The sequence below is a fragment of the Sus scrofa genome, chromosome 11 (assembly GCF_054392235.1).
Source record: "Sus scrofa isolate SSC_HxYL_T2T_F1_AM1 chromosome 11, Sscrofa_HxYL_maternal_Yorkshire_Landrace_v2.0, whole genome shotgun sequence".
Lineage (NCBI taxonomy): Eukaryota > Metazoa > Chordata > Mammalia > Artiodactyla > Suidae > Sus > Sus scrofa.
In genome coordinates, this window is record NC_139393.1 from 26,201,122 (window position 1) to 26,213,802 (window position 12,681).

General features: G+C 44.9%; 1 protein-coding gene across 1 annotated transcript; it reads left to right on the plus strand.

The window, feature by feature from the left end:
- Positions 1 to 7,569: 7,569 nt before the first annotated feature.
- Positions 7,570 to 12,418, plus strand: KBTBD6 (kelch repeat and BTB domain-containing protein 6). The gene has a single exon (XM_001924950.7). The coding sequence runs from the start codon at positions 7,871 to 7,873 to the stop codon at positions 9,956 to 9,958; it is 2,088 nt and encodes a 695-aa protein (XP_001924985.5). The 5' UTR covers positions 7,570 to 7,870; the 3' UTR covers positions 9,959 to 12,418.
- Positions 12,419 to 12,681: the final 263 nt, after the last annotated feature.

A 12,681-nucleotide genomic window follows, 5' to 3' on the forward strand; every position in this document is an offset into this window, starting at 1 on the left:
CCCGCATCCTCCTGGATACTAGTCTGGTTCATGACCGCTGAGCCACAACAGGGGAACTCCTGCATTTTGCTTTTAGAAACCTTATGTCTGCTGTGGGCAAAAGCTTGGGGTAAATGAACTGTCAAAATCCGGCGAGCAGGAAAGAAGGCCGTCTCTGCGCTGGAAAAGGAGAGGTTCAGGAAAAGGTTAAACTTCTCAGGTTTGCTTTTAGGGCCATGGAGGGACAAGCACTCCTCTGAGGCATGTGTCTAGTCCATGTGTCTTGTTGACTTTTCCATGCGATGGTTAAAAGAGCTTGTGAATCAGGGCGAAGGGATGTTGCGGGGGTGGGGGTGGGGGTGGGGGAGGGCAGAACCTAAGCTGAGGACTGTGAAGTGAGCTGTGTTGGAGGGAAGGTAGACTGGAACAAACCCACTGGGGTTAGGATCTAAAAAAAACCCAGGCTTAACTCTGTAATTGCTGGCACAGGTTGAATTAGCCAGTATCCTTTACCATTAAGATGCTTTGCTGCGGGGGATCAGAGTCTTACAGGGGGTGTCAAGAAGGCCTTGACTTAGGGAGTGGTCTAGTGATTCGGGCTTGGTGCTTTGTCACCACTGCGGCCCAGGGTTCAATCCTTGGTCTGGGAACTGAGATCCCACATCAGGCCACTGTAGGCTGCCGCCAAAAAATAAAGAAAAGAAAAGAAAAAGAAAGGTAATTAAAAAAAATAAGGCCTTGAAGGATAGAAAATTCTGGAGGGCTTTTAGTTGTAAGTATGTTGTGGTCATCTTGGGAATGGCATTTCTTAAATACATATTTTTTTTGTCTTTTGTCTTTTTAGGGCCATGTCCATGGCATATGGAGGTTCCCAGGCTAGGGGTCGAATTGGAGCTGCGGCTGTCAGCCTACACCGCAGCCACAGCAACGCCAGATCCAAGCCACATCTGCGACCTACACCACACCGCTCATGGCAATGCTGGATTCTTAACCCACTGAGTGGGGCCAGAGATCAAACCTGAATCCTCATAGTTCCTAGTTGGATTCGTTTCCACTGCGCCACAAGGGGAAAGCCTTATATATATATATATTTTTTAAAGTCTGACAAAGCAGATTTTTAAAAAATTTTTTTAAATCATAGTTCATTTACAATGTTCTGTCAATTTCTGCTGTACAGCAAAGTGATCCAGTTACACACACACACACACACACACACACACACACACACACACACACATACATTCTTTTCTCACAGTATCCTCCATCATGGTCCAGGAGTGGCATTTCTGCTTTCAGAGGTTCAGCTTCCCAGATTTGGCCTATGTCCATGCTGGGAGCAGCCACAAGGGAGTCGGGCATTTTAGTTAATAGAGCTTGTACTCAAGTGTTGGGGGGGTTTTCACAGGGGCAAGGAAGTCTGATGGTCCATGAGAAACCTAAAAGTACAAAGGTACATAGGCGTGGGGTCTTGGGAGAGCATCTGCTGATATTCCAACCAGAAAGTAAGCTCTTCCCAGAAAGTTTATTGAAATAATAGAAGCTGAGCAGAAAATGAGGCCTTCTGGTAAGAGATCCTAGTGAGGCTCAAAGAGGTTTAGACAAAGATAAGTCAGGGGGTAGATGATCAAGGCCCATGGCAGGCATGGTCTGTGTACTCCGAGAGAGTATAATGGGAAAATAAAAAATAAAGCTAACAGCCTTTAGGCCTGTACTTTGTTATGTTCCATAGACTGGGTGACTTTTTTTTTTTTTTTTCATATGGAGGTTCCAGGCTAGGGGTCCAATTGGAGCTGTAGCCACCAGCCTACACCAGAGCCACAGCCACTTGGGATCCGAGCCGCATCTGCGACCTACACCACAGCTCATGGCAACGCCAGATCCTTAACTCACTGAGCAAGGCCAGGGACTGAACCCTCAACGTCATGGCTCCTAGTCAGATTCGTTAACCACTGCGCCACAACGGGAACTCCTCCTGGGTGACTTTTAAACAAATTTATCATCTCGCACTTGTGGAGGCAAGAACGTCAAGATCAAGATACCAGTAGGGTTTGTTCCCTTTGTAGCTCAGCAGTAATGAACCCGACAGGTATCCATGAGGATGCAGGTTTGTTCCCTGGCCTCGATCAGTGGGCTAAGGATCCAGCATTGCCGTGAGCTGTGGTGTAAGCCACAGATGTGGCTCGGAGCAGATCCCAAGTTGCTGTGGCTGTGGGGTAAGCAGGCAGCTACAGCTCTGATTCGACCCCTAGCCTGGGAACTTCCATATGCCACAGGGGCAGCCCTAGAGAGACAAAAAAAAAAAAAAAAAAAAAAAAAAAAAAGTCAGTTTAGTTCCTTCTGAGGGAAGGATCTGTTCTAGGCCTTTCTCCTTGGTTTGTAGATGGCCTCTAGGTCTGTCCACATTGTTCCTCTATGCAGGTCTCCGTGTTCCCATTTCATTAGGACATTAGTCATATTGGATTAGAGCCCCCCCCATGACCTTCATTTAACTTGATTACCTCTGAAAATTATCTCCGAATAATATCACATTCTGGGAGCTCCCTGGTGACCCCGACAGTTAAGGATCTGGCATAGTCACTGCTGTGGTGCAGGTTCAATCCCTGGCCCAGGAACTTCCTCGTGCCACAGGCATGACCAAAAGAAAAACAAGAAAAAAGACAACACATTCTGAAGTAGGAGAGGTTGGGGTGTTAGTAAGTTTAGGGGAACACAATTCAACCCATAAGGAACTCCCTTTGTGGCTCAGCAGAAATGAACCCGACTGGTCCCCATGAGGATGCGGGTTGGATCCCTGGCCTCGCTCAGTGCGTTGAGGATGGGGTGTTGCTGTGAGCTGTGGTGTGGGTTGCAGAGGCAGTTTGGATCCGCTGTAGCTGTGGCTGGAGATAGTGGACTGATGGTAAAACAGACAGTCCTTGGAGACTGTGCAGTTTGAGATGTGCTGAACATATTTTCTTATTTTTCAGCTTCCTCACACCAAGCAAAGTAAGTGGACTCTTTGTTAGAAGTGACATTACAGGTGTTCCCGTCGTGGCGCAGTGGTTAACGAATCCGACTAGGAACCATGAGGGAACCATGAGGTTGCGGGTTCGGTCCCTGCCCTTGCTTAGTGGGTTGATCATCTGGCGTTGCCGTGAGCTGTGGTGTGGGTTGCAGAGGCTCGGATCCCGTGTTGCTGTGGCTCTGGCATAGGCCTGAGGCTACAGCTCCGATTCGACCCCTAGCCTGGGAACCTCCATATGCCATGGGAGCGGCCCAAGAAATAGCAAAAAAACACACACACACAAAAAAAAAAAAAAAAAAAAGAAGTGACGTTACAGCCCCAAGATTCCAGGGCACCTTGTAGATAAAGACAAATTTAGGAAGATTCCAAGGGCCTAAAAGGCCACTGGAGTTGTAAGTTGTCCTGAGTCAAATTCTGCCATTTTGGGAGGAAATGATCTGAATTTTTACCTTAGTGGTGAAGCATTTAATTCGTGGGAATCTTGAAGAATGTCAAGTGGGTTGAGAGTTTCCCAAAGGACAGATCTTCCTTGACTTGTGATGGGGTTCTGACCTAATGAATCCCAATAAGTTGAAAATATCCTAAATCAGGAGTTCCCATTGTGGTGCAATGGAAATGAATCTGACTAGGAACCATGAGGTTGCAGGTTTGATCCCTGGCCTTACTCAGTGGGTTAGGGATCCGGCGTTGCCGTGAGCTGTGGTGTAGGTCACAGACGTGGTTCGGATCTGGCATGGCTGTGTCGTAGGCTGTCAACTACAGCTCTGATTTGACCTCTAGCCTGGGAACCTCCATATGTCGTGGGTGTGGCCCTTAAAAAAAAAAGTACACACACACACACACACACACACACACACACACACACACACACACACATACACACACATATATATCCTAAGTCAAAAAATGCATTTATTGGAGCTCCTGTTGTGGCTCAGGGGGTTAAGAACCTGACTATTATCCACGAGGTTGCAGGTTCCATCCCTGGCCTTGCTCAGTGGGTTAGGGATCCAGTGTTGCCCCAAGCTGTGGTATAGGTTGCAGATGTGGTTCGGATCCCAAGTTGCTATGGCTGTGGCACAGGCAGGTAGCTGCAGCTCTGATTTGACCCCTAGCCTGAGAATTTCCATATGCCTTGGGTGCAGCCCTAAAAAGACGAAAAGCAATAATAACAACAAAAAACCCTGGAGTTCCTGCTGTGGTGCAACAGGATTGGAGAGATCTCTGGAGCGCTGGGGCACAGGTTCAATGGGTTAAGGATCTTCCATTGTCACAGCTGAGGCTTAGGTCACAATTGCAGCTCAGATCTGATCCCTGGCCTGGGAACTCCATATGCCTCCAGGTGGCCAAAAAAGAAAAAAAAATGCATTTAATACACCTAACCTATCATGGACAGTTATCTGGAACACACAGATCAGGAGCTGGGCTCCACCCCAAAGTGCCAGACACCAGAGCAGCACAGGGACTCAAAGAGCCCCAGGACCTGGGTCAAGGAGGTGCAGGCCAAGAGGTGGGCTTCTGATTTCAATCAAGTAATGGTACCAAACTGTCAACGCCCAAAACTAAACAAGGAAGGAAACTGCATTTATTCAGATTTTTGCAATTATGGAGTACAGTTCGGATCCAAAGGCAGGGTGAGCTTGCTTTAGACTGTTAGTGGGAGGATTTAGACAAGCTACAAGAAAAGAGTGGCTTACAGTAGGGTTGCTTTTATAGCTAGGGAACGTCTCAGTCAGCTGATGAGGAAACGTGTATCTTGGTCTCTAACTAGTTTGGGCGCATTTCTAATCTCAGTTAATCATTCATGAGACAAAGGACTGGAAGTTAGAAACCCTGTGTCTGGCCTTGTGGCAGGTTCAGGCAAAAAATGGAAAGGTCTGTGTTTAACCTTCTTGTGGGTAAATAAGAGAATCTTCTGTTAAGCCTTATGGTAGTCATGAGAAAAGAGTGGACAATGACACTTCTTTAAATCATATGGAAAAAAGGTGGTTTGCTGTGGTTACCTTATTTCCAATGGGAAAAGGATAGGAAGATTCCCAGGGAGGGGGGGAAAAAAAGTGAAGGGATGTCAATTATCGCTGTTTTCCTGTGTCACAGGGATTAGGTAAAGGTTAACATTGTCACTTTCAAGGTTAAATTTTTCCCTTATGATCCGGTTGTTTGGATAGCACGTGTTGAAAAGACTTTCCCTTCCCCATACAATTTGTTGCTGCCCCTGTTTTGGTTTTGGGGTTTTTTAATTTTTTAATTTTTATTTTTTCCATTATAGCTGGTTTACAGTGTTCTGTCAATTTTCCACTGTACGGCAGGGTGACCCAGTCACCCATACCTGTATTCAGGTTTGATGTTGCTGCCAGTGTTATGACTGCAAAATTAGAACTGCAGTTTCTCAGTGGCATTAGTGACATTTCAGGTGTCTAAGAGCCCCCTGTGGCTCAAGGCTATCATACTGGATAACACAGATATAGAACATTTTCGTCATCCCAGAAAATGTTATCAAAAAACACGGCTGTGCCTAATAAATATTTTGCATTTTTGTGACAAGCAACCTCAAGCAAATAACACTGGTAAAGGTATGCATGAAAAAGTTAAAACTCAATGACTAAGCACAATTTATTTTGAGGATTTTTATACTGAGACAATGTTGATAAATACAAATACAAAAACACTTTCGTAAACATAGACTGGACCAAACTAAATCAAGTGATTGTTTCGGCATGTTATGATGCTGAGATTTCAGGATCCTGCACAGCACAAGCTCTCTTTAATATTTTTATTGAGAATCCTCTTTCATAAGGAGAACTCTAAATTCTTCAGTTGATTTGGGGATGGTGGTGAAAGGAGCTGTATTGGACTAGTTATAAACATTCATATTAAGAGAATTAATGAAAATACTTAAGCACTAGTTCTAGAACATGAAATACGGACTGGTGAGACCACCAAAGCCACTATAAATATTCTTGATTTGAGTATTTGAGGCAATCCGTACATCCTACTGAGACCACGATTTCATGGCCCTGCAGATATTGCTGAATGTTTAAAATATGATCACATCCTTCAGAATTTTCCCAGAGAGGCAAGTCTGCAAAGTCTAAAATCTTAAAATGCCGAAAACACCAAGTGCTAGGGAAGATGTGGAATGATAGGAACATCATTAATTGCTAGTAGATTGCAAAATAGTACAGCTACCACTTTGGAAAACATTTTGGCAGTTCCTTACAGAGCTAACCACAGTATCTACTATACAATCCAGCAGTCACCCTCTTTGCTGTACACCAAAATGATTTCAAAACTTATGTCCCTGAAAACACCAACACATGAGAGTTTATAAGAGCTTTATTCACAACAGGCCAAAATTCAAAGCAAACAAAGTATTATTCAGTAAATGAATGGGTAGGTAAACCGATATATCCATAAGATAGGATATTATTCAGGGATCCAAAGAAATGAACTATCAAGCCATGGAAGGACATGGAGGAATCTGAGTTGAATATTGCCAAGTGAAAGAAGCTATAGTAAAGGCTACACACTCTATGATTCCAACTATATAACGTTCTGGAAAATGTAAAACTAGACAGTAAGAAGATCAATGATACCCAGGGGCTGGGGGGCAAAGAGGAGGCGGCATGTATAGATCTGAACAGAGGATTTTTAGGACCGAGAAACTATCCCGTATATCACTACGACAGGTACATGCCATAGAACATTTTTCAAAACCCATAAACCTGTACAATACCAAGAGGAAACCCTAATATAAACTACATGCTTTAATTAGTTGATGTATCAGTGTAAAGTTCATCATTTGCAGCCACAGTGTATGCTAACGCAAAATGAGGTAAACAGGTGAAACTGTTGTGAGGGGCTGGAGTATAAGGGAGCTTCCTGTGGCTTTCTGCTGGATTTTTCCACTAAACCTAAAACTGATCTTGAAATCTATTTATTACAAAAACAAAAAAAACAACAAAAAAGTATCTCTGCATAAACCCGCAGGGCTTTTTGCATTTTTCTACAGGCGCATGATCGAATGAGAGAGTGCTTCGTTTTTCATAAATGCTAGAAGCTAAAACGAATTGAACCTTTATATTTTGGGTATTGCGTAAGTACTTTCTTCTACTAATCAACAAATATTTATTCCGAGCAAGGATACCCAGCCTACGCAATTTATGCGTATACTGCCTACGCAACTTATGCGTACATCGCCTACGCAATTTAATCGTCACACAGCGCTAAGAAATACCATCGCTATTAATGTTTCAAAAAACAAGAGACAGCTCTGGGACAGACAATTAATAAATGCCAGAATGGGCATTTAATCTGAATTCTAAGCCCCAAATTCGAAACCTTAAAACCGTACCAAAGAGAATTAGCGATTTCTAACTCCATCATTTGAAACAATGAACGGCCGACAAATCTCGCGACATTACTGAAGCTACTACTACTCCCAACATGCAAAGCGGTTTCCGTGCCGCAGACTGTGCCGCAGCCTATGCCGCAGCACATGCCGCAGCGGCCACAGCGGCCGCAGCGCCCGCAGCGCCCCGGCATTCCTTGAGGCGCGAAAGGCAACCTGGGAGCTGTAGTTCTTCTGGACACCGACTGGTATTGCCAGCGCGGCCGCGGCGGATCTCTCGCTTGCAGCCAGTAGGTCCTGTGAGGGCGAGTTGAGGCGGAGAAAGGGCGTGGAACTGGAAACGGGTGAGTCCGACGCGGTGTACGCGATAAAGGGAGGCGGCACCGCGGTGTAGGGCTGACTTAGATAAATGGACCAGTGCTGCAGTCTCTCCGGAGACACTGCGATCTTAGCGTCAGCGAGAAGAGGGTGAGGAGGCGCCCGAGCCCGGTCTTTGCACCCGTTCTCGCCCTCAGCTCCCTACCAGCATCTCCACCATGCAGTCCCGGGAAGAAGCTTCGCGCTCTCGCCGCCTCGCCAGTCCCCGCGGTGGAAAGCGGCCTAAAAGGGTTCACAAACCCACGGTTTCGGCTTTTTTCACGGGGCCGGAGGAGCTGAAGGACACGGCCCATTCCGCAGCCCTGTTGGCACAGCTCAAGTCCTTCTACGACGCGCGGCTCCTCTGTGATGTGACCATCGAGGTGGTCACGCCTGGCAGCGGGCCTGGCACGGGCCGCCTCTTTCCCTGCAACCGTAACGTGCTGGCCGCCGCGTGTCCCTACTTCAAGAGCATGTTCACCGGCGGCATGTACGAGAGCCATCAGACGAACGTGACCATGCACGACGTAGATGCCGAATCCTTCGAGGTGCTGGTCGATTACTGCTACACGGGTCGCGTGTCGCTGAGTGAATCCAACGTGGAGCGCCTTTACGCGGCCTCGGACATGCTGCAGCTGGAGTATGTGCGGGAAGCCTGTGCCTCGTTCCTAGCCCGCCGCCTTGACCTGGCCAACTGCACGGCCATCTTCAAGTTCGCCGACGCCTTCGGCCATCGCAAGCTGCGGTCGCAGGCCCAGTCCTTTATCGCGCACAACTTCAAGCAGCTCAGCCAGATGGGTTCGATCCGCGAGGAGTCTCTGGCCGATCTGACCCTGGCCCAACTGCTGACTGTCTTGCGCCTGGATAGTCTGAACATTGAGCATGAGCAGACAGTGTGTCACGTTGCGGTGCAGTGGTTGGAGGCGGCTCCCAAGGAGCGGGGTCCCAGCGCTGCCGAAGTCTTCAAGTGTGTCCGCTGGACACACTTCACCGATGAAGATCGGAATTACCTGGAAGAGCTGTTGACCAAACCTATTGTGAAGAAGTACTGTCTGGACCTTATGGAAGGAGCCCTGCAGATGCGATATGGTGACATGTTGTACAAGTCTCTGGTGCCAAAGCCAGAGAGCAGCAGCGCCTGCAGCAGCAGCAGCAACAACAACAACAGCAGCGGCGGCGGCAGTGGCGTTGGCTGCGGCGGCAGCAGCAGCAGCTGCTCTGTTGTATCTGTGGCAGAAAATCCACCCCAGAGGCTGGGTGTGTGTGCCAAGAAGATGGTGATCTTCTTTGGCCATCCCAGAGATCCCTTTCTGTGCTGTGACCCTTACTCGGGGGACATTTACAAAGTGCCATCACCTCTGACCTGCCTTGCTCACACCAGGACTGTAACCACCTTAGCTGTCTGTGTCTCTCCTGACCACGACATCTATCTGGCCGCCCAGCCCAGGAAAGACCTCTGGGTGTACAAACCAGCCCAGAATAGTTGGCAGCAGCTGGCAGACCGCCTGCTCTGCCGGGAGGGCATGGATGTGGCCTACCTCAACGGCTACATTTACATTTTGGGTGGGCGGGACCCGATCACCGGAATTAAACTGAAGGAGGTGGAGTGCTACAGTGTTCAGAGAAACCAGTGGGCACTGGTGGCTCCCCTGCCTCATTCTTTCATTTCCTTTGACCTGATGGTGATTCAGAACTATCTGTACGCCCTCAACAGCAAGCGCATGTTCTGCTTTGATCCCAGCCACAACATGTGGCTGAAGTGTGTGTCTCTGAAGCGCAACGACTTCCAGGAGGCCTGTGTCTTCAATGATGAGATTTACTGCATCTGCGACATCCCGGTCATGAAGGTGTATAACCCGGTGAGAGGGGAGTGGCGGCAGATTAATAACATTCCCCTGGTGTCGGAGACCAACAACTACCGGATTATCAATCACGGCCAGAAACTGTTGCTGATCACCTCGCGCACCCCGCAGTGGAAAAAGAACCGGGTGACTGTGTACGAATATGACATTAGAGGAGACCAGTGGATTAACATAGGTACCACATTGGGCCTCTTCCAGTTTGATTCTAACTTTTTCTGCCTCTCGGCTCGCGTGTATCCTTCCTGTCTCGAACCCGGTCAGAGTTTCCTCACGGAGGAGGAAGAAGTCCCCAGTGAATCTAGTACGGAGTGGGATTTAGGTGGGTTCAGCGAGCTAGACTCTGAGTCAGGGAGTTCAAGTTCTTTATCCGATGATGATTTGTGGGTTCAGGTAGCCCCTCAGTGACCTGCCTAGGATGGGCCGTTGGTTCCAGATTAAGTTGAAACACTGAGGTGTTGGTACTGCTTTGGAAAGTTATCTTAACGAGATACCCTTTTCCTCTGCTGGGAAAAAAAAAAAAAAAAAGTTGATTAATTTCAGGTTTGGTTTAGAAAGGGTATTGTTTGAAATACTAATGTAAGTTAATGTTACCGAATTTAAACATGAAAAGAAATCACCCTATTTAATAATTTACTGTTCTGAAAGTCCAGTGTTGATTTAACTGTTAAGTATTTTTATGTTTGATCACGTTATAAGTCAGTTGTAATCAATAGTCTTCTATGATTAAACCTTACATTCCGTCTTGTGCCGCAAGTACTTCAACTTGAATTTTAATTTCTACAATAGAAAACTGATTGGATAGGAATTCCTTGAGAGGGTTGGAAAGCATATATTTTCCTTCAGATCAGTGTAGTAGGTTTCCAAAATGTTAAACTAGTGGGTTTTTACAAAATGTGTTCTAACTTAACTATAGTCTGCTAAGTTTTAGTTCAGTTTTCTCCTCTGTTGTGGAAAAAAAAAAATATATATATATATATGTTTAATGTGACCGAATGGTGATTTCATTTGTGATTATGTACCAAATGCCATAAGCTCACTGAAAGTAAAAACGAAAAAACCAGGATTCTACTTACTCTTTGACAAGATATTTCAGTTTTCAATCTGTAGTATAACATATGTATTTGCAAATAGTGACCATATTTTCCATCTAAAAAAGCCCATTCCAGTAGTGTCACCCATCACTGAAAAACGTTACAAAAAAATGCAGAAAACAGCAACTTGGTGTGTAGGTTCATACTTTTAATCTGTGCTTGATCCATGCTTCATTGAATCGGAGGAGTAATCCTTTTCTTCACTGGACATGATGGTGAACATTTTTATCCATTGTCTTAAAAAGTTTATGTGATTCTTAAAATATTTTTGGCTGTACAGTTTTGGTGTTTGATCTTAGGTGATTTGTCAACAAGATGTGATTATTCTTTCCTGTTTTGTGAGGTAAGATTGGTTTTGAGAGTACGTATCAGTTAAGAACAGTATTTTATTGAAATCACTAGTTATTGTGTCTATCAACTCTGAAATCAAGTGCCAGCAAAGAATTTTAAATCTTTCAGTTGTGTACAGAACTGTTTTGTGTAGCATTGAGATACTCTGTCAGTTTTGTAGGTCGCTAAATGTTATTATCAGCTTAAAGGTATTTTTCTATTAAAAAGTTTACAGTTAAATAACACAAGTGGATGATAGCATTTGGGGCCCGTAGTGAAAGTATATTTCGTCTAAAAGATTTCTCTATGCAGTGGTGTACATGGCTATTTTATTATGGTATTTGTATCTGTTCTGTGTTTCTCTGAACCAAGCTCCAGTCTTTGTTTCTCTCAGCATATGTAAGGGAAAGAAGGTCCAGAAATAGAGAAAAAGTCACACAAAGCTGACATTGCTAAAGACAGGAAGACTTACGTGCTTACCTTTTGAGGGTTTATTAGCTAAGAGTTGTCATGATAACCTGTCCGTGAGGGTTTATCAGGTAGAGTTGTCATGATACCCTGTACATCATAAGTGACCAGATGCTTTTGGTGTATAACTTTTTCTATACACAAAATGATCTCTCTGAATCTTCAGTCTTCATGCAGTTCACCTGCTAATTCCTCCTCTGTGTTTATTCTCTCGTGACAGAAGGCTCACATTTCTTATACACCCTGGCAGAGTACAGAGGAATTTCATCTTTCCAGTAGGGAACTGAAATTTTTTTTTTTTAATGGAAATACCATGGATGAAAATGGAGAGAAAGACAGAAAAGGAAAAGGTATTAAAAAAAAAAAAAGGTGACGGTATTCTTAGCCATTTTTGATGGGCCATTTGAAGAGTCTTCAGAACATTCCTCTTCACCATTTTTCAAGAAGTAAGATGCTTGCTTCTCCTGCCAGTATATGTTCCCTCCAAAGGGCAAACATGCTTTTCGTTGCCTAAGGATAAATTTTGTTCCCTTTGACAGCAGGGTTGTCGTAAGCACTGTACTTAACACAAAGCTGTTTCTCAATAGTGGGTTCGTGGGTTTTGGTTTTTGGGTTTTGGTTTTTGGGGGGTTTTTTTTTGGCCAACTTTTTCTTCACCAGTAACTTCTTGTTGATAGCATTTTCTTTTTGTCCGACGGAACTAGAGCAGTGATGATCTCAACCAGATTATCCACCTGCAGAATTAAGGTATGCAACGGATTGATAAGAGACAGATTCTCCAGTTGTCATTTTCAGCCTTTGCGTTAAAACCTATGCTAACTAGTAGTAGTAACATCTTGGGTTACAAAGAGGTTTTCTTGGGAAGAATTTTTTGGTTTCGTGATATATCTGTGAATTAGAAAATAGCTGTTAATCATTATTTTATGGATAAGTGATTTGTATGTGATTAGTTACAAATAAAACATACTAGAACCCAGGCTTTTTGACTTTTTAATTTATTCCTTCTGCTAAACACAGAAAATCCTTGCTCATACAGCAAATGACAGCTAGCAGTGTTGAAATCCCTTCTTGACAGGAAAGCACCCTTGTCTCTGTTTTCCAGTTAATCAGCACCTCTTTTAGCAGATATGTTTGCAGGACTCCCTTTGTAAGATTTCGAGTGATCTTAATTATTTTTTGTGTATGTTCCCAGAGTCCGAAAAGCTCATAAAGGACCCCAATTTTTACAAGTTCTTTTAA

Excerpts from the sequence above, each read along its gene's own strand:
- KBTBD6 (XM_001924950.7), top strand. The coding sequence starts at position 7,871 with ATGCAGTCCCGGGAAGAAGCTTCGCGCTCTCGCCGCCTCGCCAGTCCC.